Raw genomic sequence first — 23,858 nt, forward strand, 5'->3', positions numbered from 1 at the left:
GGATATTTTAGATACCGTAATTTGGATATTATTATGGCTAATTAGGATAATTTGGATATTTCAGATATTTGGATATTTTAGATAATTTGGAAATTAGGATAATTTGGAAATTTTAGATAATTTGGATATAATTATGGCTAATTAGGATAATTTGGATATTTTAGATATTTTGGATATTATAGAATCAACTGCACGTTAACATAAATGAGAATTGCCGCAGTATGGCTTACCGGTATCTATTAATGTGCGATATTTCAGATATTTTGGATAATTTTGATATTATTAGGGCTAATTAGGATAATTTGGATATTTCAGATATTTGGATATTTTAGATAATTTGGATATTATTAGGGCTATTTAGGATAATTTGGATATTTTAGATAGTCTTCATATAATTATGGCTAATTAGGATAATTTGAATATTTGGATATTTTAGATAATTTGGATATTATTAGGGCTATTTAGGATAATTTGGATATTTTAGATAGTCTTCATATTATTATGACTAATTAGGATAATTTGGATATTTTAGATAATTTGGATATTATTAGGGCTATTTAGGATAATTTGGATATTTTAGATTTTCATATTATTATTATGGCTAATTAGGCTAATTTGGACATTTTAGATATTTTGGATATTATTATGGCTAATTAGGATAATTTGGATATTTTAGAAATTTTGGATATATTATTATTATTTCTCATTTAGGATAGTTTGGATATTTCAGATAATTGGATATTTTAGATACCGTAATTTGGATATTATTATGGCTAATTAGGATAATTTGGATATTTCAGATATTTGGATATTTTAGATAATTTGGAAATTAGGATAATTTGGAAATTTTAGATAATTTGGATATAATTATGGCTAATTAGGATAATTTGGATATTTTAGATATTTTGGATATTATAGAATCAACTGCACGTTAACATAAATGAGAATTGCCGCAGTATGGCTTATCTATTATGTGCGACATTAAAATGAACAGATAAATAGGCCTAGTTGTGTTTGTGTACGTTTGCATTACTCACATAATTTAGAGATAATTTTTTACTATGTTCAAAATCGTGATGATATCGCTGGTGTCCATGATATTTTGTCACTCACAGTATTGTTTTGTGAAGCCGCTGACAACGGTAGCCTATCAGAAATCGTGTAGGCCTACTCCCTATTTCAGAAAAATACAGAACTAAATTTTGGGGATTAAAAGAATATTATCCTGTATTGCCCAATGAAACATAGCTAAATCCTAATCCTTTAGTTAGTCCTAACTGGCAATAAAAGTCAAATTTTAATATTTGGTCAATTTTTGAAAATAAGGGCCAAAAACATGTGTTTTTAAGGTGTTTTTCGTATGCTGTGCCAATCAAGCCCAAAGACTTGTACCAAGACTAATTTCAGTTTATGCAGTCTAATGTTTGGAAAAGACATGTTTCATTCTGATAACCAATCATTTAATTAAAGAAACACAAAAAAGTGAAAATTATAGCAAAATTTTGGCATATACTCAATATTTTGAATGCTTAGACTTGTTCCAAGTCTTTGATTTTTGTGACTCGATTGTCAAAACATGTGCCGAAAATGCAAGAATCATCTTTCCCCACACAATACTTCTTACAAACAAGGTGTTGATATTGGCCCTTTCGATGCAAGACAAAGCACAAATGAAGGAAACAAAAGAAAACAATAATGTTTTTGATTTTTTATTCAATTACACATACAAAAAAGCTAATAGCCTATGAAAAGACCCCCCTAAATATAATAATATTAATATTATTTTAGTCCTGAATACAAAATATAATAAACAAGCATAAAAGAATCTGATACGAAAATTTGTTACTCTGAAACGTTACAATCGTAATTTTCAGTCAAAAAATCCACGAGAAATGACTCTTGATACAACTTAGGCCTATATTTAAAAAACAGAAACGGCTGCCTGCATCTGGATCTCTTCATATCTGAAAGTTTGAAGGTCTTATTTCATACATCAGAATTATCTGCAAGATTGCAAGATGGCTTTAGGTGACCGTGGCGTGGCCCTATTGGCTAAATATGCACAAATTTAGATTTTTTTCTATTTAAATAATATGTTAAAGCTCATGCCCTGTAGATTACATTCGGTTCTTGAGATATGGCCTGTCAAAATGGCGCGAACCAAAACAAAAAATTGGCAACAACATGAATAGATTTATGGTGTAGCGCCTGGAGAGTGGATGTATTGATTTAAATATTAATAGGATTCGCTTTAGTTGTAGTTTAACTACTCATTAATATCATATCAGACTGTTGTTACCATGTTTATTCTTCTATTATAGAAGAATAATATCTTGAATGATAGAAAATCAAAAGATAATGTATTTGAAATTAGAAAACAATGAATTAGAAAATAATTATCTTAATATAATTCATTGTATTCACACGTATTATTTTAATTGTTTTCTAATTCATTGTATTCACACGCATTATTTTAATTGTTTTCTAATTCATTGTATTCGCACGTATTATTTTAATTGTTTTCTAAATCATTGTTTTCTAACATTACCTTTTGATTTACTATCATTCAAGGTTATGATAATGCTTTGTTTTCCTACATACGAGTACATACAATTAAGATCATTTCTTCACAATGCTTTCAAGTTGCAAAGTGTAAGAAAAGATGCGCTTTAAGGTTAGCAACTATGTTAAACTGTTTGTGATTTGGTAGTTCACATCATCTTGCGAATGGTAGTACGCTTTGGCAAAAATTACATTCATCATTTCATAGCGAGCGTGTAGAAGAATTCAAATATCACAGATATACTTTTGTAGGTCTTGTGGTTCTTGAGTTATGTTGTAAAGAGGGTTGAAACAACAACACTTTTGTAAAACGTACATAACTCTTAACAACAATAAATCAAGCATGTTTTCAAAGTATATGATTTGTAGAAAGAACTTTTGCAAATCATCAAAGTGTTATTTTTCAATAATATATTGATTTAGATAATGAAAATCGATTTTTTTTTTTTGGTTGCTTCGACCAACAATACCTAGTCTACCCTTAAAGGTTACTATGATTTAAAATTATGATACTCATAGCCTCAACCCGGGCCCAGGTGGTGTATGACGTGCATTCCCTAAATTCAGTAAATTTTCATCGTCAACCGTGTAATTGAATGGGATTATTTTGAAATTTTAAAACGCTTGAAATATCACAAACAAATAGGCCTATGTTGATAAATAATATAAATACAAGCTAAAACCGTTGGGGTTCGATAATGAACCCCAAAAACCTAACCGAGTATATTGAAAATGCCATACGGCCGGGCGGTTTCACGAGTTGCCGGCTCGATCATGTCATCCGCCGCCTGCCCGGGCCAAAGGAAAATGCCCATTACAACTTGTGGTCCCGGTCAAATTGGTCCCGGTATTTTGAGCGGATGGGGCAACTTGTCTGCCGTCGACACATGACTTTCGCTGAAGTTCTCGCACATAGGCCTAATTAAAATAAGAAACAGAACCTTTAAGGGTAGACGAGGTATTGTTGGTCGAAGCAACCTAAAATCGATTTTCATTATCTAGATCAATATATTATTGAAAAATAACACCTTGATGTTTTGCAAAAGTTCATTCTGCAAATCATATACTTTGCAAACTTGCTTAAAGGTACATTCCGTCCGGCCTATTCATGTGGAAGTACATTAAAATCTGTTTACTGCCATCTATTGTCCTGTTTAAAAACTAATGCATAATTAATAGTAACCACACAGCTGCAGATACAAGTGTGAACTCATCATGAGATTATGGTGCTAATGCAGTGCCCTTCACAATCTGTCAATCAGAAAGTAACCTGAAAGTAATCTACCAATTAGATACTGTACTTGCTGATGAAACTTTTTGATTGACAGATGTTTATTCTGTTTTTCATGGGTGTGAATAATTAGGTCAAAAAGAATGCAAAGGTCAAAAGTCACTATGAAATTAAGGCCAACGTAACTCAAGAACCGCAGCGCAGCACCTATAAAAGTATATCTGTGATATTTTAATTCTTCTACACACTCGCTATGAATTGAGCAATACAGTTTTTTTTAAAGCTCACTACCATTCGTAAGATGCTGTGAACTACCAAATCACAACAATTTAAAATAATTAATAACCTTAATATTCACAACCACTGACTTACATTGCACAACCATGGATGTGCTCCAATCATGCCTGAGCACTCCCTTTTAAAGGGTTTTTTTATTTACCCAACTGATTAATTCTATGGGTGTACAAGCATATTGGGTTAATAAAGAGATGAGCATGTTTCAGTTAGCTCATTTTATTTATTTTTATTTTATTTATTTAGTAAATATAATGTGATTTGCATGGAATGGTGCTTCCCAAGGACGTAGGCTATATTATGTTTGTCTTTTGTCCTTCATTTCATGTCTCCATTGACTGTTTCTCAATGCCATTGAGAAATTTTAACAAACATTAATTGCATCATATCTACGGAGCCCCCAAAGTGACATGAAAAAAAAAACTATCTCGGGGTTCCAATATAGTAACTTGGGGTTCGAGATAGTAACTCGGGGTCCATGATAGTAACTCGGGGTCCGAGATAGTAACTTGAGGTCCGAGTTAGTAACCCGGGGTCCAAGATAGTCGGGGTCCAAGATAGTAGGCCTAACTCGGGGTCCGAGATAGTAACTCAGGGGTCCGAGATAGTAGCCTATAACTATAAGGCCCCCCTCACTTTTAACCCATAATGTGCTGTGTGTCACATGTCTGGGTGAACATAAATAATCAAATCTCTATTCTAGACCCTTAATATGCTTAAAGAAAGTATAAAAATGATGCATGAAATGACTTCAATTGGACCTTCATTTTGCAAAATGTTTCAACTCCCCTGTGTTAAGTGTGTAGGCCTATAGATAAACAAATGTCCCTTTTCGCTTCTGCTTTGGACACCCAACACTAAAAGCAATAATTTATACAATCATAGTGAAAACTTTCCACGAATGGCTTCAATTTGGGCCTTCATTTAACCCATTTTCGGATTTTTCAAACTAAAATTGTACACAATAATAGTGCCATAATGGTCCACCAAATGGCTTCAACTGGGCCTTCAGTTTGCAAAGCTTTCTCACTTCTGAGGGTGGCACATCCCCTCAGACAGCCCCTGCATCGCGCAAGCGCGACGCATGATCCCAGCAAACACAAAACGTTTTCGACATCATTCGCAAAAGGTTATAAAAGGTTGTCAGAAAACGTTTAAATGTCGGGTTATATAAAGGGTATATTAAGAGTATAAAACGTTTTCATAAGCTTAAAAAACATTTTTTGATAATCTACTGTTCAGCAAACAAAATGTTTTACAGAAAACGTTTAAATGTCGGGTTATATAAAGGGTATAAAAACGTTTTAATAACATTCCAAAAACATTCTTGAAAACTTGATACAAAACATTCTAAACAGAATGTTATTTTGGGAGTTGAAAAAATATTTTGCGAAAATGTTTGCCCAAAATATTTTCAATAACGTTTTAAAAACGTTTTCATGACCTTTATATAACCCGACATTTAAATGTTATTAAAAGGTTTTGAAAAAACATTTTAAGAACATTTCTGTGTTTGCTGGGTTCAAATATTTTAACATAATGTTATTTAAGTATTGACACAATATTTGGCAAAAATGTTTGCAAAAATAGTTGACAATAACATTTTTTGAAAACATTTAAAAATATTGTTGTAGTGTGTTTTCATACAAAACGTTTAAAACGTTATCATGACCTTTATATAACCCGACATTTTAATGTTATTAAAACGTTTTTACTTAAACCAAAAGCCAAATTATAACTTATTTAAAACGTTTTTAAAACGTTTTTGTGTTTGCTGGGATGGCCGCTTCACGGCCATTATTTCGATTTTTTACATCACCCTGACTGCCCCCCAATTTTAAAAATCGTTCCGCCGCCCCTGACTCGGGGTCCGAGATAGTAACTTGGGCCCGAGATAGTAACTCGGGATAGTAACTTGGGACCAAGTTAGTATCTCGGGGTCCGAGTTAGTATCTTGGTGTCTGAGTACGGTAGTAACTCAGGGGCTGTGCAATATAGGCCTATATGAGCTCCCCGGGGGTAAAATTTACGAGCGGCCCGCCAAAATCGCTTGCCCCCCCTCGGCCTGCCAAAAATCTTTGCCCCCCCCACTTTACACATGCCAAATTTTTGGGTTCCAAATTTTCAAACCTTAAATGGTATAGATATGTTGCGAGCGCGGCGAGCAGGAAAATTTGCATATTAAAGCGTTTCTGTACTGTTTTCCTAAGCCTTTTAGAGCGTTTTATTTAAAAGGCGCCCCATGAATGTGTGCCAAAAATCGCTCCCCCTTCTCGGCTCGGCCAAAAATTGCTTGCCTCCCCCCAATTTTACCCTCCCCCAGGGCTCATAATTATTGCACAGCCCCTCAGGGCCCCGTGTTACTATCTCGGACCCCATGTTACTACCACTGTGCCCCACAACTAGAGTTAGTATTCTTCAAAAAGAAAGAAAACAGATACTGGACATGGGAAAGCAGTGGCGGATCCAGGATTTTTGAAAAGGGGGGGCACAAACTTAGAAAAATCGGCGCGGCAGCGCCGTTCGACGCAGGGGCAGGGTGTCTGAGGGGGATGTGCCCCCTCCGAAGTGAGAAACTTTTACAAAATAAAGACCTAATTGAAGCCATTTGGTGGACCATTTTGTCACTATTATTGGGTAAAATTTTTAATTTGAAAAAGGTGAAAATTTGTGAAATGAAGGTCCAATTCTCGGTATTCGCAATAAGGGCGCCGCCAGCGGTTTGCGATGTAATCGTGATGTATCATGGGAAAAGGTCGACATCCAAGTCCGCGTAATACGAATATTACCATGCTATTACATAGGAACACGTGACAATATTTTTTAGTTTGTCAATATAACGGTGTTACACGCGAATCGATACTCAATAATACTTAATAATGTGATTTGAAATGTGCACAATTAATTTTTTCTCTATCGATTTGCGTGTAATTTGTCGACAAGTTTTCACTATTATTGTGTAAATTAATGCTTAAACATATTACTTAACTCTTGATTTGGGTGTCCAAAGCATAAGCGAAAAGGGTAACTTCCTTATGCATACTCAGGGGGTGTCTGAGATGTGCCCCCCTCAGAAGTGAGAAACTTTTGCAAAATGAAAACCTAATTGAAGCCATTTGGTGGACCATTTTTGGCACTATTATTGTCTAAAATTTTGATTTGAATGACGGTCCAATTGAAGTCATTTGTTGACAAGTTTTCACTATTATTGTGTAAATTAACTATTTCAAACTGTTGCGATTTGGTAGTTCACAGCATCTTGCGGGTAGTGAGATACATAACTCAACAACAAATCAAGCACGTTTTCAAAGTATATAATTTGTAGAATGAACTTTGCAAAACATCAAAGTGTTATTTTTCAATAATATAGGGGCCTATTGATTTAAATAATGAAAATCGAAGCATCTTTATGCATATGCAGGGGGTGTCTGAGGGGGGTGCCCCCTCAGAAGTAATTGTGTATTTTGTAAAGTTTCAATTATTTTGAAAAAGCCGAATATTTGTGAAATGACGGCCAAATTGAAGTCATTCATCGACACATTTTCATTACTAGTAGGCTACTATAATGTGTAAATTATTGCTTTAAACATAAAGGGTCTGGTGTTCAAAGCAGAAGTGAAAATGGCAACTTCTTTATGCATACGCAGGGGGTGTCTGAGAAGTTAGAAAATGTGTGAAAATGAAGGCCCAATTGAAGCTACTCGTAGACCATTATTCACTACTATTACCATGATTACTGTAGGCCTAATTATTAGGTTATATTATTTCTTAAACATGTTAAAACATAAAGTGTACAGATGTCCAAAACAAAAGCGAAAACGGCTACCAGGAAAATTTTGCAAAATGAAGGTCCCATTTAAGTCATTTGGTGCATATTTTTACACTATTATCATTGCTTTAACTCAATTTGCACAATTTTAAATATTACACTTTATTGGACTTAGGCCTACTAAAGCATGCACGAATTGATGTTGAAGTCAGCATTGAGTCGTCTTAATAATACAGATTTTGGTGACAAAATGTGACGGGCCCTGCGTATCGGCGGGCCCGCAGTAATTTCACAGGCTTTTGGGCAGAGGACCCGCCTTCAAGCAATGCCTAAAAAAATCAGATAACATGGATATGTTATACTCAATTACGTGCAAATGTTGTTTTTCACTTCTTCTCCATTTCTCTTCTTTTCTTTCTCTCATTTTCGCAGCTTTTCGCCCCTTCTCCTCTCTCCTGTCCTCATTTTTTTAGCCGCGAAGGGGGCGGGGGCACACGGGCAGTGTGACCTTCCACCTGCCCCGCGACTGGTCCAAAACAGAAGCCTAAGTGGGCACTACTTTATGCGGAGGGACGGGGTGTCTGAGGGAAGATGCACCGTCCCTCAGTATTTGGAAAAAATTAAAAATAAAGGCCGAATTAAAGCCATTTAATGGACCATGAAAGGGGACACGGTCCGCGGGGGTGTGCCCCTGCATGATCCGACACGGCATGGGAGGCCGTAATATCATGATCAAATTGCGATATATATCTTCCATAAAACATGTAAAAATGTAAAGCCAAACAAAGGGTTTTTATTTTTTTTCCAACAAAATAATATTGTAAAAAAAAAATAAAAAATTAGGACCCTCGAAAAGGGGGGGGCACGGGCCCGGTGTGCCCATGCCTGGATCCGCGCCTGCGGGAAAGCGTAGGAGGAAACTAGGAATCAGATTAGAAGTCAGAGAGGCATATACTTAACTAGTAACAAACGCACGGCGCATGTGCGAGCCGGGAAATTCAGTTTGGGTTTTGAAACGTAAACAAAGCCGAATATCAAAACAACTCCATGCAGAAAATCACTTCTTTTTATAAAACTAAGCAAAATTACAACAATTACTTCAGGGAATATAAACACCAAAGTCATATCTACCACTTCCGACCAGCTGAAGTTGAAAATTCATCAGATAAGCGAGAAAGGGTCGAATTTTCGGTCAAAAAATTTCGAAAAAATCATATTTTTTGGCCTAAAACTTAGCCATAACAAAATTCCGTACACCACCAATTTCATGATTTTTGTCCTCAAAAATTAACTGAGTAATCCTCATAGTGTTTTCAAGTCAATTCCCCGGGAGACGGAAAAACGGACATATAGAAAAAAAGATATTTAATTTTATTTTATTTTATCCACAAATTGACACCTGAGTTAGGGCGTTGCAAACGTGCCATATATGTGTAGGGACCGAGTCTACAGCAAGCTTGAACTTCCCGACTCGCGCATGCGCCGTGCGTTTGTTACTAGTTAAGCATATACTAGACTACTGCCCTCATTCGTCAATAACACAACACAGACGCAGTGTAGACGGCTTGTGTAAGAAGTCTAGGCATAGGCATTATCATGCTACATAATAAGGGGTGGTGCAATAATTATGTGTACCCCCAGGTGAATTATAGGGGGGGGCAAAGATTTTTGGCAGGCCAAAAGGGGGGGGGCAAGCATTTTTGGCAGGTCGAAAGGGGGGGTCAAGCGATTTTTGGCAGGTCGAAAGGGGGGGCAAGCAATTTTGGCACAGATATTTTGGGCACCGTTTCTATATTATGCCCTAAAAGGTGTAGGAAAACGCTACGAACACGTTCAAATATGCAAAATTTCCTGTCGCTGCGCTCGCATTATATGTTAAGACAATTTAACGGTTTTTAATTCGGGTTCCCAAAATCTTGCATGTGTAAGGGGGGGCAAAGATTTTTGGCACGTCAAAGGGGGGGCAAAGGTTTTGGGCACGTCGAAAGGGGGGGGGCAAAGATTTTTGGCACAGCCAAAGGGGGGCAAGCAATTTTGGCAGACCATTTTGAGAATTCACCCCGGGGTACACATAATTATTGCACCACCCCTAAGTGAAGTGATCACGAATGTGATCATTGGCAGCGATCGCACTCAGGATGATTAGAGCCAAGATACTACTGAACAAGTCACTGGCAAGACTCAAATTTATCAAGAATTAAAAAAAAAAAAAGCTAACTATGCGGCTCAAGGAGGGAAGAATTTCAACTCACGCCCAAACATGAATCGATTCATAGCACTGGATATGGAAGATACGGATATAAAGACTCGAGATCTAGGCCTACACTTGGGGTCCAAGATACTACTCGGGGTCCGAGATAGTAACTTGAGGTCTGAATTAGTAACTCGGCCGGGTTCAAGATAGTAACTCGGGGTCTCGACTCGGGGTCCAAGATAGTAACTCGGGGTCCGAGATAGTAACCGTTCGGGGTCCAAGATAGTAACTTGGGGTCCAATGAGGTAACTCGTGGTCCAGGATAGTAACTCGCGGTCCAAGATAGTAACTCGGGTCTCCACTTCCCCGGCTCCACTTAGTAACTCGGGGTCCGAGATAGTAACTTAGGACCCGGCCAGAGATAGTAACTCAGGACCCCGAGATAGTAACTCGGGGGCCCGGCTTAGTAACTCGGGGTCGAGATAGTAAGGGTCCCAAGATACTAACTTTGGGTCCGAGATAGTCACTCGGGGCCCGAGATAGTAATTCGGGGTCTGAGATAGTAACGTGGGGTCCAAGTTAGTATCTCGGGGTCCGAGTTACTATCTTGGTGTCTGAGTTAGTATCTCGGACCACGAGTTACTATCTCGGGCCCCGAGTTACTATCTCGGACCCAAACATAGTAACTCAAGGGCTGTGCAATAACTATGAGTAACATTTCCGAACGGCCCGCCAAAAATCGCTTCCCCCTCTCGGCCTGCCAAAAATCGCTTGCCCCCACCCCACCCTCTTGGCCCGCCAAAAAATCTTTGCCCTCTCCCTTTTACACATGCCAAATTTTTGGGTTCCCAATTTTCAAACCTTAAAATGGTCTAGATAGGCCTAGGCCCTATATGTTGCGAGCCAAGACCGATAGCGCTCATTCTAACCACAACAAACTAAACTTCTAAATTAATTATAGCAAATTTCTTCTTAGCAAATCCAGAATTAGATGTTACATACCTCGATCAATGACAGTTTCGTGCTAACACTTATAGCACTTTCTCAAATTGAATGACCAATTCCTGCACTCGATGGCTGCTTCCCGTCGGAGCGGACGTTGGTGGCGCTGTTTGTTTTAGGACTTCTCTTCTTTGAATCTCCTTTACAGAAACCATATCATTCCTCTTTATTGTGTCAGTTTTATTTGTCTCAATATTTGAGTGCAAACACCGCCAGGTCATGTTCCCCTCCGACCCGCCTTAATTACAATAAATAAACTCTAGCATAACAAGCCTACATCAGCATATATGATCAGAATAGGTCCAGCAAATGTTAACAAATGCATGCCATGTGCTTTTCTACTGATGTATTTCCTATGTAGGTTATACTTCCCCTTTTGAATTGGCTTCCTCGTTTATTTTACTGAAAGATATCCAGCTTTCAATTCCGTATATCGCTCTTATTAGTACTAGGCCTATAGACCTATTTTGTCTACAGTGTGGGCTAAGTCCCACCAGTCGCGTTAATACCTACTATATTTCACCAACAACAGTATCAAGTTTTGTACCTAATTATTAGGTTTATTTACGATGAGGATGGACTATTTTGTTGATATTTGTATTTTGCTCATTATACGGTAAGTGAAAAACTGCACGGATAAGTTGAATACGATGAATGTGAAGATGGGTCCGTCGGTTCGAGCCCCTGCATGCCCGGGCTACATCCATGTTCGGTTTGTTCCCGTAAAAAGTATGCTATGTTTGTATCTTCATATCCTGGACAAGAGATTTGCTACTTATAGATAGCGACTTCTTACGTCAACACCATGAACACGTTAACCTCACGCGTATAATATGACATAGGCCTACCGTATACCAAATTTTTTACTAAGTTTTTCATGAAGGTTTTTGCTTTATCAGTATTCGTCAGTCTCTAACCCGGTCTTTATAGACGAATCCAATTTCAAGCATTCCTACACCTCAATGGCAGCCTGCATGGCTGGGTTCCGTCTGCTCCATCCCCGGCTCCATCTCACCTAAAATGTGAAATGATGCGGCCTTGGAGGGTATTTGAAACTGCATTCTATCACCCGTGTTACACGTAGACAAAAGAATGATGACAGTTTACAACACAAAAGAATCTTACATCGAATTTCAAGAGGCTTTAATCCACCCAATCATGCCAATTGGGCAGTCACAACACCAGTTTGGTGTTGCGGGGACCCAGTAATGGCCGACCAAATCCTGACCATGACTTGGCTCGTTGGATTCGTCTATAGTCCCCCACACGTGTTTGAACGTCGTCGCCTTTTGCTTGATTGCTTGCTTAATTGCTTACTTGTTTGGTTGGTTGCTTGCTTACTTTGATATTGTTCAGCTTTCACATTTAATAATTTGATTCGACAGCGATTTCAAACTTTCAAATCTAACGGTAATTTTAACTGTTGAATGTTGATCCAACGGTGCTGTTACATGTGACTACTACACAGACAATGAAGCTCATACGTAAAAAACAACAACAAACAAACAAAACAAAAACAAACAAAAAACAAAGGACTAAATAAATTACATTTTTATATACATGACCAACATACTGTATTTTTATATTTCCAGTTTAGAAATCACCTGGGCAACCTCAGGAAATCAGACAGACTGTGACTGCATTCCATTAACAGATCCAAGCAAATGGAGAGGAACTGGTAAGACACCTCAAATCATATATATCGCTGCAGATACACAGACACCAGTGACGTAGATTTCTTTTTGACATGGGGGGTGGAGTTGGAAAAATTGCTTGAAGTATAGTGAATCCAGCACCTTTTGGCTACTAAATAGGTTTATGTCACAAAAATTTTGCCATATTGAAGCTAAAATACTGAAATATGGTGCAAAAGTGGAATATATTCGCGCGATGCTCGCAAAAATTAGCATTAAGTTTTGGGGCTAAAATGGCCAATTATGAGGTTAATTTGGTCAGAAACCCACATCCAGGTGTCAACATTGGGGGGGGGGGATGATTGTATGGACCATCCCCCCTGACAAAATATTGGGGGATTTATTCCCTCATCCCTCCGGGATCTACGCCTATGACAGACACACCCAGTGGCGTAGATAATTAAGGGGGACCTGCCCCACCGCCCATGAAGGACATACTTCTCTTACTCCTCCCTGTGAGAATAACACAGAGGCGGGTTTAAGGAAATGGGCCATATCAGCAAAAGTATACCATGAAGGACCTGCAGAGGTGGAACTAAGATAGAGTGGGGAGGGGGGCTGTGTAAAGGCTATAAGGCCTTTTCAGGGACCGAAGATCCGTCATTTGAATCAGAAACCTTTGGGTTTACAGAGGGGGCATGTCTCTCCTGCCCCCTGCTCCCGATTGACACCCACAGTGTGCAAAATAATTTGGCCTCCTTTTTAACGCTTTTTCGCTGTTATTTCTAAGAGATTTTTAAAATGCTGCAATTGTACTTGTAGGGTGAAAAGACGTTCGAAATGCCAAATAGTAATTGTTGTTTTTTGTCTGTATTATTTTCCAGAAATCTATGCAGTGGCAATAACGGGTAGTGTTATAGTTCTTGTGACGGCAGCTTTTACTGCAGTATGTATGTCATTAACAGGCTCGAGGTAAATCATAGGTTTATTATCAAAGGTCCAAAGTTTGGAAAAAAAAGTCCACTTTTTCAAAACCCGCCCCTAGTCCAAAAAGGTCCAAATTTTGAAGAAAAAAATCCACTTTTTCAAAATCAGCCTCCAAAATAAATCCTGGTTACGGGCCTGACACGTAGTGTGTTGGCTGGGTTTGATAGGAAAAAAATGTTCAAAATCCAAGATGGCCCTTCATCATGTTCATTCCCCCAAAATGGTTGCATTTATAAAATATTAATGTTACATGAAAGGATCATACAATATAACAATTCTAGGTAGAATATGAACCAGTGCAGTGTAATACTAATAGTAACATTTTACAATTTTGATTTCGAGGCCGTGAAAAACTATAGTGGCCGCATATTTCCAACGCAGAAGGCCCGAATGACCCTTGAAATTGTAGCTAATTTCAAGCATAACTTTATATAAAGTGATATCCAATTGTATCGGTCTAATTCTATATGACGGACCGGGAAGGGAGCGACGAAACAAATAAAAAACAAATTACGAACAATAATAGCCCATAATACAATAACTCATGCATGGCACTTGAAGAGGAACTTGAAAACCCAACTATTTTAAAACCCGAAACGAATTGCTCATTTCAGGTGTACGGTAACCCATACTGACCATCCAAGGAATTTGAAAACCCACAGCATGCAGTTATTGTTAATTACATGTATGCACACAACACAGGGGCACTCACAATAGGCAATTGACCCCTACTGGTAGCGATGTGTGGTAGATATAGGAGATGAACTAGTTAGCGTCATATATGAAAAAGTATAAAAAACTATGATTTTAGTACTTGGTCTATGTTTCAATTACTTATTCTTTTCAAAATATCTGAATTTGAACCAGGTACAAGCTTTAATAACGGGGGACCATACATTTATATGAGAAAGAAATATACCATCTATATCCAGACTCGCGTGTTATTCCAATGCACATTTTGCTTCACCGGGCCGCCCTGGCTTGGTCGCATTTGCAAGAGGGGTGTCACGAAACCGTAAAACGTACAAATTTAATACTTCCTGTCAATCAAGTATGGTTTATTCTCTACATGTCAATCTTTAAATAATTAGCATAGTCCTTATAATAACGGGGACCGCCTTGATGAGTAAATGACAGCAAACCAGTGAAAAATACCCCAAAACTCAGTCAGTGGAGCTCCGCCCGTACATGTCAATAGCGTCATTATCGATTGGATTACCCGACCGTAGCGGACAATTCGATCGCTCATTGGATTAAGATTATCACGTGGTAATAAATTTGCATTGGACAATCGATTACTATAATGGTTTAGTACTGCATATCTCGGTTTAATCTTCACTAAGCGGGTTTATGGCTGGAAAGGTCACGGTGAATTTGCCGTGGAGATAACTGCACTATGGAACCATTTTAAAACCCAAAACTAATTGCTCATTTCAGGTGTACGGTAAACCATACTGACCATCCACCGTCGATGCAATTTAACAAGGCTGGCAATTCTGTTCAAGTCATCACCGATCAATCCAATCCGGGTATCCGACGTCAGGCAACGGAATACGAAAACTCCGACGATCAAACCTATGACGATGTTGTCGAACAAGCACAATCAGACGTAGCCAATACTAAGTCTAAAAAGAAACCTACATATACTAAAGTGGGCTACGAATATCACGAGATTCAATTTCTGGATAGGGGTGATGGGGAGGTTAAGGGTGCGGATCGTGTGGTTCAAATCCCTGCAGAGCAATCTCAATCGAAAGAAACGAGACAAGATGATAAGCCTGTAGTCGCTGTTGAAGGACAGGCTCCTCAGCATGCTCAGCAAGGATGGATGGAAAACACCGTTTATGTATCATCAGACGACACTCATTTGTAAAGGACCGATCAATATTTACGTCAGGGGTGTAGCCAGCATTCTTGGTCGAGAGGGGCTACAAAATAAAAATTTCTTCGCGGTTTTGGTGAGGGAGGGGATCAAAGACGGAAAAAAATCCCGGTTGCATCATTTTGACCCGGTATAATTGGTGAGACACTGGGTTTTGTTTAGAGAGAGACCGTAGATGTGAAGTCTTTGAGCTTCCAGAAAGGGCTTTATGAACAATATGCGGGCGTAGCGCGCAAAAACGCAAATTTGGGGAGGTTTTTACATTTTTTCCTCTCCCCTTTTTTACTTCTTTTCTTTTCCTTCTTTCCCCTTTTTTTTCCTTCGTCTTCCCGATTTTCGCTTTCATTTTATGTTGGAGGCTCTTATCTCTTTCATTTTTTTGTCAGGGGCACTCTGTCCCCTGCCCACACCCCGCTGGCTACGTCACTGCTCAGGGGGTAATGGGAGAATTAACAAATAAAACCCCAATCTCGTGTCCCTGGTGCACATCATTACGCAATTCAGGTGAACACCGGCTTGAGACTAGACTTGTGACGAACATATCTTTACCATTTCTTTATTTTCAAAGTGCAGGAGTCGTGAACAATTTCCATCCCGAGTTCGTTTGCGTGTGATTTTACGAACACAACAGGCTGGCCCTGAATCTCTTCCGTACTTTAAAAAAAAAAATTTTATTAATAATTGTGAGTCCGGAAACTATTCCACCCAAAGTACTAGTAAGTACCAAAGTACTGGTATAACATTGTTATAATAACACTTTTTAAACATCGAAAGAGGAACTGAACTATCTTTCTAAAGTATACTGGAAGACTTGTCAATTTCGTCATGGAAAAGTTCAACAACAGCCTAACATAACAATGTTTAATTTACATGTATATATATACATTAACCTCTTGCCAGCTACCGGTTTAAAAATTTTTAAATAAATTCAGATTTGTTTTCAAATTATTTAATAGGCTTACACAGTAAAACTTGATTAGTTACAAAAACCATATAATTCGACTAATTAGAATTAGTCATACAAGATGTATATTTAAGAAAAATAATGCTGAAAATTAATGATGTATTTGTAATGCTAAAAGAACAGTAATATCATTTCACATTAATTTGCACCATTTCAACCTATTTTCATGACTTATAATATTTAATTTGTAAAGAATAAAAAATGACATGACTAATGGTGAATTTATGACTTCGTGATTTATTGTGATTTGATTAGTCATTTACATGCATAACTAATTGAATGTCTAATTAAATGACTAATTATTAATGGAAAATCTGCTTTTCGATTAATATAAAATAATGAATAGAGAGGAAGGCACTTATTTCCTAAGTCACATATATTTGAAGACTGGAAGTAAGACTACTCACAACCGGAAGCTAGTTTCCCGGGAAAGTGGACCAGATGCTCACATCTGAAAACATAAGAGGTGGTGCAATAATTATGTGTAACCCCGGGTGGTGAATTATAGGGGGGGGGCAAAGATTTTTGGGCAGGTCGAAAGGGGGGGAGTCAAGCGATTTTTTGCAAACCGAAAGGGGCATGCAATTTCTGGCACAGATATTTTGGATACCGTTTCTATATTACGCCCTAAAAAGGTATAGGAAAACATTAGGAACACGTTCAAATGTCGTCAGCCTGCTACGCTAATTGCCTAAGTCATTTTTTGTAATTTTGAGAACAAAGAACAAAATGTGGTTCAAGCATGCATCAGTTACGTAATCACACTAATTATTTCGGATTATTCCCTTTCATTTGTATCATTTATATCATTTGTTCTTGTGCAAAGATTGGTGAATAAATATGCATGCTTGAACCATATTTTGTACTTTGTTCTCAAAATTACAAAAAATGTCTTAGGCAAAAAGCGTAGCAGGCTGACGATATGCAGAATTACCTGCTCGCTGCGCTCGCATTATAATTATGATAAGACAATTTAAGATTTTAAATTCAGGTTCCCAAAAATCATAATGTGTAAGGGGGGGAGATTTTTGGTACGTCAAGGGGGGGGCAAAGGTTTTTGGCACGTCAAAATGGGGGGTGGGGCAAAAGATTTTGTACGGCCAGGGGGGGCAAGCGTTTTGGCAGACCACTTTGAGAATTCACCACCCCGGGGTACACATAATTATTGCACAGCCCCTAATGATGGATGTAATTGGGCAACCATGTATATTTGAGAATCAACATTAATTTTTGTGTTTAACTTTTCTTACTTCTCACAAACTTGAAATTGCTTACCGAGAGGAAGCTTTAATTAACATTAATTTTTGATATTGCATATGATAAGGCACCCAGGTATAGGAAAAACAACATTAATCTTTGATATTGCATTGCATATAAGTGGGCATCCAGGTCTTGGAAAACAACATTAATCTTTGATTTTGCATTTAATTCAGGGCACCCAGATATTGGAAAAACAACATTAATCTTTGATAGTGATATAAAATTGGGTAGATTGAGCCCATATAAATGGGGTCCGGCAAGGCCCGCAGAGCTGGCATAGTAATATGTGACTCCTCGCCACAACTGAGCCCGGATGTCGCCAGTGCCACTATTGAGATATGCTCCATCGAACGTAACAATAAACAATAGGAAAGAAAGGATTTATTGACTGTTTTATTGATTTTTCACTACTTAAATGTCAAGTACTATAGACATGATATACATCATTTTAAAGCTAATTTCAAGCAGAATATTTTGGTTGAATATCTCAAAAATGATGATTGGCGACATCCGGGCTCAGTTGTGGCGAGGAGTCACATATGCTCGCGGGCAACTCAACCCAAACCTCCACGTGGTGTCGGATGGATAACGCAAACTTGGGCTCTGGGGAACAGGCTTGGATGCGAGGAAGTCAAGCTAGCGGAGGATCATGCAAAGTAATTTGTCCACGTTTTAGCCCTTCCTCGGCTGACTCAGCCTGGTGTGGCTCTGAAGAGACATCGTTTGGTTTTTACCACGCAGACAGAGGAAAAATCTGGTTTTTTTTGTACGAGCATATATACAGCAGGAGAAATACAACGAGCGTGGCATAAAGAAGATAGAAATAACTAAGATGCAGTGAAGCAGATAATTACGTATTGTGACTGAATGGAGTTATACAGGTGCAACTTGACAAAGGAGTGAGTACTGGCGCAAATAACCTCAGTAGTTGAAAGCGCCATACAAATCAACCAAAAACACAAACAAAAAAACCATATAAATGGGCACCCAGGTATTGGAAAAACAACATTAATCTTTGATATTGCATGTAAGTGGGCACCCAGGTATTGGAAAAACAACATTAATCTTTGATATTGCATATAAGTGGGCATCCAGGTATTGGAAAAACAACAGTAATCTTTGTTATTGCATATAATCGGGCACCCAGGTATTGGAAAAATAACATTAATCTTTGATATTGCATGTAAGTGGGCACCCGGGTATTGAAAAAACAACATTAATCTTTGATATTGCATATAAGTGGGCACCCAGATATTGGAAAAACAACATTAATCTTTGATATTGCATATAATTGGGCACCCAGGTATTGGAAAAACAACATTAATCTTTGATATTGCATATAAGTGGGCACCCAGGTATTGGAAAAACAACATTAACCTTTGATATTGCATATAAGTGGGCACCCAGGTATTGGAAAAACAACATTAATCTTTGATATTGCATATAAGCGGGCACCCAGGTATTGGAAAAACAACATTAATCTTTGATATTGCATATAAGTGGGCACCCAGGTATTGGAAAAACAACATTAATCTTTGATATTGCATATAAGTGGGCACCCAGGTATTGGAAAACAACATTAATCTTTGATATTGCATATAAGTGGGCACCCAGGTATTGGAAAAACAACATTAATCTTTGTTATTGCATATAAGTGGGCATCCAGGTATTGGAAAAACAACATTAATCTTTGATATTACATATTATTGGCCCGGGATTATTGGGCATCCAGGTATTGGAAAAACAACATTAATCTTTGATATTGCATATAAGTGGGCATCCAGGTATTGGAAAAACAGCATTAATCTTTGATATTGCATATAATTGGGCATCCAGGTATTGGAAAAACAACATTAATCTTTGATATTGCATATAAGTGAGCACCCAGGTATTGGAAAATCAACATTAATCTTTGATATTGCATATAATCGGGCACCCGGGTATTGGAAAAATAACATTAATCTTTGATATTGCATATAAGTGGGCATCCAGGTATTGGAAAAACAACATTTATCTTTGATATGGCATATAAGTGGGCATCCCGGTATTGGAAGAATAACATTAATCTTTGATATTGCATATCTGGGTATCCAGGTATTGGAAAAACAACATTAATCTTTGATATTGCATATAATTGGGCACCCAGGTATTGGAAAAACAACATTAATCTTTGATATTGCATATTATTGGGCATCCAGATGTTGGAAAAACAACATTAATCTTTGATATTGCATATTATTGGGCATCCAGATGTTGGAAAAACAACATAAATCTTTGATATTGCATATAATTGGGCACCCATGTATTGGAAAAACAACATTAATCTTTGATATTGCATATAAGTGGGCATCCAGGTATTGGAAAAACAACATTAATCTTTGATATTGCATATTATTGGGCACCCAGGTATTGGAAAAACAACATTAATCTTTGATATTGCATATTATTGGGCACCCATGTATTGGAAAAACAACATTAATCTTTGATATTGCATATAAGTGGGCACCCATGTATTGGAAAAACAACATTAATCTTTGATATTGCATATTATTGGGCACCCATGTATTGGAAAAACAACATTAATCTTTGATATTGCATATAAGTAGGCACCCAGGTATTGGAAAAACAACATTAATCTTTGATATTGCATAAGTAGGCACCCAGGTTTTGGAAAAACAACATTAATCTTTGATATTGCATATAAGTGGGCACCCAGGTATTGGAAAAACAACATTAATCTTTGATATTGCATATAAGTGGACATCCCGGTATTGGAAAAACAACATTAATCTTTGATATTGCATATAAGTGGGCATCCAAGTATTGGAAAAATTACATTAATCTTTGACATTGCATATGATTCGGCACCCAGGTATTGGAAAAACAACATTAATCTTTAATATTGCATAAGTAGGCACCCAGGTATTGGAAAAACAACATTAATCTGTGATATTGCATATAAGTGGGCACCCAGGTATTGGAAAAACAACATTAATCTTTGATATTGCATATAAGTGGGCACCCGGGTATTGGAAAAACAACATTTATCTTTGATATTGCATATAAGTGGGCATCCAGGTATTGGAAAAACAACATTAATCTTTGATATTGCATATAAGTGGGCATCCAGGTATTGGAAAAACAACATTAATCTTTGATATTGCATATAAGTGGGCATCCAGGTATTGGAAAAACAACATTAATCTTTGATATTGCATAAGTAGGCACCCAGGTATTGGAAAAATAACATTAATCTTTGATATTGCATATAAGTGGGCATCCAGGTATTGGAAAAACAACATTAATCTTTGATATTGCATAAGTAGGCACCCAGGTATTGGAAAAATAACATTAATCTTTGATATTGCATATAAGTGAGCACCCAGGTATTGGAAAAACAACATTAATCTTTGATATTGCATATAAGTGGGCATCCAGGTCTTGGAAAACAACATTAATCTTTGATATTGCATAAGTGGGCACCCAGGTATTGGAAAAACAACATTAATCTTTGATATTGCATATAAGTGGGCACCCAGGTATTGGAAAAACAACATTAATCTTTGATATTGCATATAAGTGGGCACACAGGTATTGGAAAAACAACATTAATCTTTGATATTGCATATTATTGGGCACCCATGTATTGGAAAAACAACATTAATCTTTGATATTGCATATAAGTAGGCACCCAGGTATTGGAAAAACAACATTAATCTTTGATATTGCATAAGTAGGCACCCAGGTTTTGGAAAAACAACATTAATCTTTGATATTGCATATAAGTGGGCACCCAGGTATTGGAAAAACAACATTAATCTTTGATATTGCATATAAGTGGGCATCCCGGTATTGGAAAAACAACATTAATCTTTGATATTGCATATAAGTGGGCATCCAGGTATTGGAAAAACAACAATAATCTTTGATATTGCATATTATTGGGCACTCAGGTATTGGAAAAATAACATTAATCTTTGATATTGCATTGCATATAAGTGAGCATCCAGGTCTTGGAAAAATTACATTAATCTTTGACATTGCATATGATTCGGCACCCAGGTATTGGAAAAACAACATTAATCTTTGATATTGCATATAAGTGGGCACCCGGGTATTGGAAAAACAACATTAATCTTTGATATTGCATATAAGTGGGCATCCAGGTATTGGAAAAACAACATTAATCTTTGATATTGCATATAAGTGGGCATCCAGGTATTGTAAAAACAACATTAATCTTTGATATTGCATATAAGTGGGCATCCAGGTATTGTAAAAACAACATTAATCTTTGATATTGCATATAAGTGGGCACCCAGGTATTGGAAAAACAACATTAATCTTTGATATTGCATATAAGTGGGCACCCAGGTATTGGAAAAACAACATTAATCTTTGATATTGCATATAAGTGGGCACCCAGGTATTGGAAAAACAACATTAATCTTTGATATTGCATATAAGTGGGCATCCAGGTATTGCAAAAATAACATTAATCTTTGATATTGCATATAATTGGGCATCCAGGTATTGGAAAAATAACATTAATCTTTGATATTGCATATAATTGGGCACCCAGGTTTTGGAAAAACAACAGTTATCTTTTTATCTTTGATATTGCATATAAGTGGGCATCCAGGTCATGGAAAAACAACATTAATCTTTGTTATTGCATATAAGTGGGCATCCAGGTATAGGAAAAACAACATTAATCTTTGATATTGCATATAAGTGGGCATCCAGGTCTTGGAAAACAACATTAATCTTTGATATTGCATAAGTGGGCACCCAGGTATTGGAAAAACAACATTAATCTTTGATATTGATATAAAATTGGATAGGTTTAGCCCATATTTATTGGTCGAGCTATGAGTTTTAAAATATTGGACGAGACGTAGTCGAGTCCAATATTTTACAACTCATAGCGAGACCAATAAATATTGGGCGTAACGCATCCAATTTTATCATTATTATGTTTTGGATCCAATATTATCACAACTTGGATCCATCAAAACATAATAATGCATATAGGTGGGCACCCGGGTATTGGAAAAACAACATTAATCTTTGATATTGCATATAGGTGGGCACCCAGGTATTGGAAAAACAACATTAATCTTTGATATTGCATATAATTGGGCACCCATGTATTGGAAAAACAACATTAATCTTTGATATTGCATATTAGTGGGCACCCATGTATTGCACAAGCAACATGAATCTTTGATATTGCATATAATTGGGTATCCAGGTATTGGAAAAACAATATTAATCTTTGATATTGCATATAAGTGGGCACCCAGGTATTGGAAAAACAACATTAATCTTTGATATTGCATATAGGTGGGCACCCAGGTATTGGAAAAACAACATTAATCTTTGATATTGCATATAGGTGGGCACCCAGGTATTGGAAAAACAACATTAATCTTTGATATTGCATATAAGTGGTCATCCAGGTATTGGAAAAACAACATTAATCTGTGATATTGCATATAATTGGGCACCCATGTATTGGAAAAACAACATTAATCTTTGATATTGCATATTAGTGGGCACCCATGTATTGCACAAGTAACATGAATCTTTGATATTGCATATAATTGGGTATCCAGGTATTGGAAAAACAATATTAATCTTTGATATTGCATATAAGTGGGCACCCAGGTATTGGAAAAACAACATTAATCTTTGATATTGCATATAGGTGGGCACCCAGGTATTGGAAAAACAACATTAATCTTTGATATTGCATATAAGTGGTCATCCAGGTATTGGAAAAACAACATTAATCTTTGTTATTGCATATAATTGGTCATCCAGGTATTGGAAAAACAACATTAATCTTTGATATTGCATATAATTGGGCACCCAGGTATTGGAAAAACAACATTAATCTTTGATATTGCATATAAGTGGGCATCCAGGTAATGGAAAAACAACATTAATCTTTGTTATTGCATATAAGTGGGCACCCGGGTATTGGAAAAACAACAGTTATCTTTGATATTGCATTTAATTCAGGGCATCCAGATATTGTGATAACCACATTATAGCCTGGGGTTTTTGTAGTTTT

The 23,858-nt window shown here is 37.1% G+C and overlaps 1 protein-coding gene across 4 annotated transcripts in view; it reads left to right on the forward strand.

The window, feature by feature from the left end:
* The window catches only part of LOC140137821 (uncharacterized), a 93,633-nt gene extending 76,908 nt beyond the window's left edge, over positions 1–16,725 (forward strand). For 3 of the 4 annotated variants that reach the window (XR_011856901.1, XR_011856902.1, XM_072159609.1), the window contains 3 exons: positions 12,645–12,730; positions 13,571–13,658; positions 15,111–16,725. Coding sequence is in view for 2 of the 4 variants with exons in the window: in XM_072159609.1 (XP_072015710.1) it covers positions 12,645–12,730; positions 13,571–13,658; positions 15,111–15,546 (610 nt within the window). In the remaining 2 variants the exon portion in view is untranslated. Of the gene's footprint in view, positions 1–11,538; positions 11,669–12,644; positions 12,731–13,570; positions 13,659–15,110 lie in introns of those variants that run through there. The other variant, XM_072159610.1, reaches the window with a different exon arrangement.
* The last annotated feature ends 7,133 nt before the right edge of the window (positions 16,726–23,858 follow it).

This window comes from Amphiura filiformis, chromosome 17 (genome assembly GCF_039555335.1).
Source record: "Amphiura filiformis chromosome 17, Afil_fr2py, whole genome shotgun sequence".
In the NCBI taxonomy this organism is placed as follows: Eukaryota; Metazoa; Echinodermata; class Ophiuroidea; order Amphilepidida; family Amphiuridae; genus Amphiura; species Amphiura filiformis.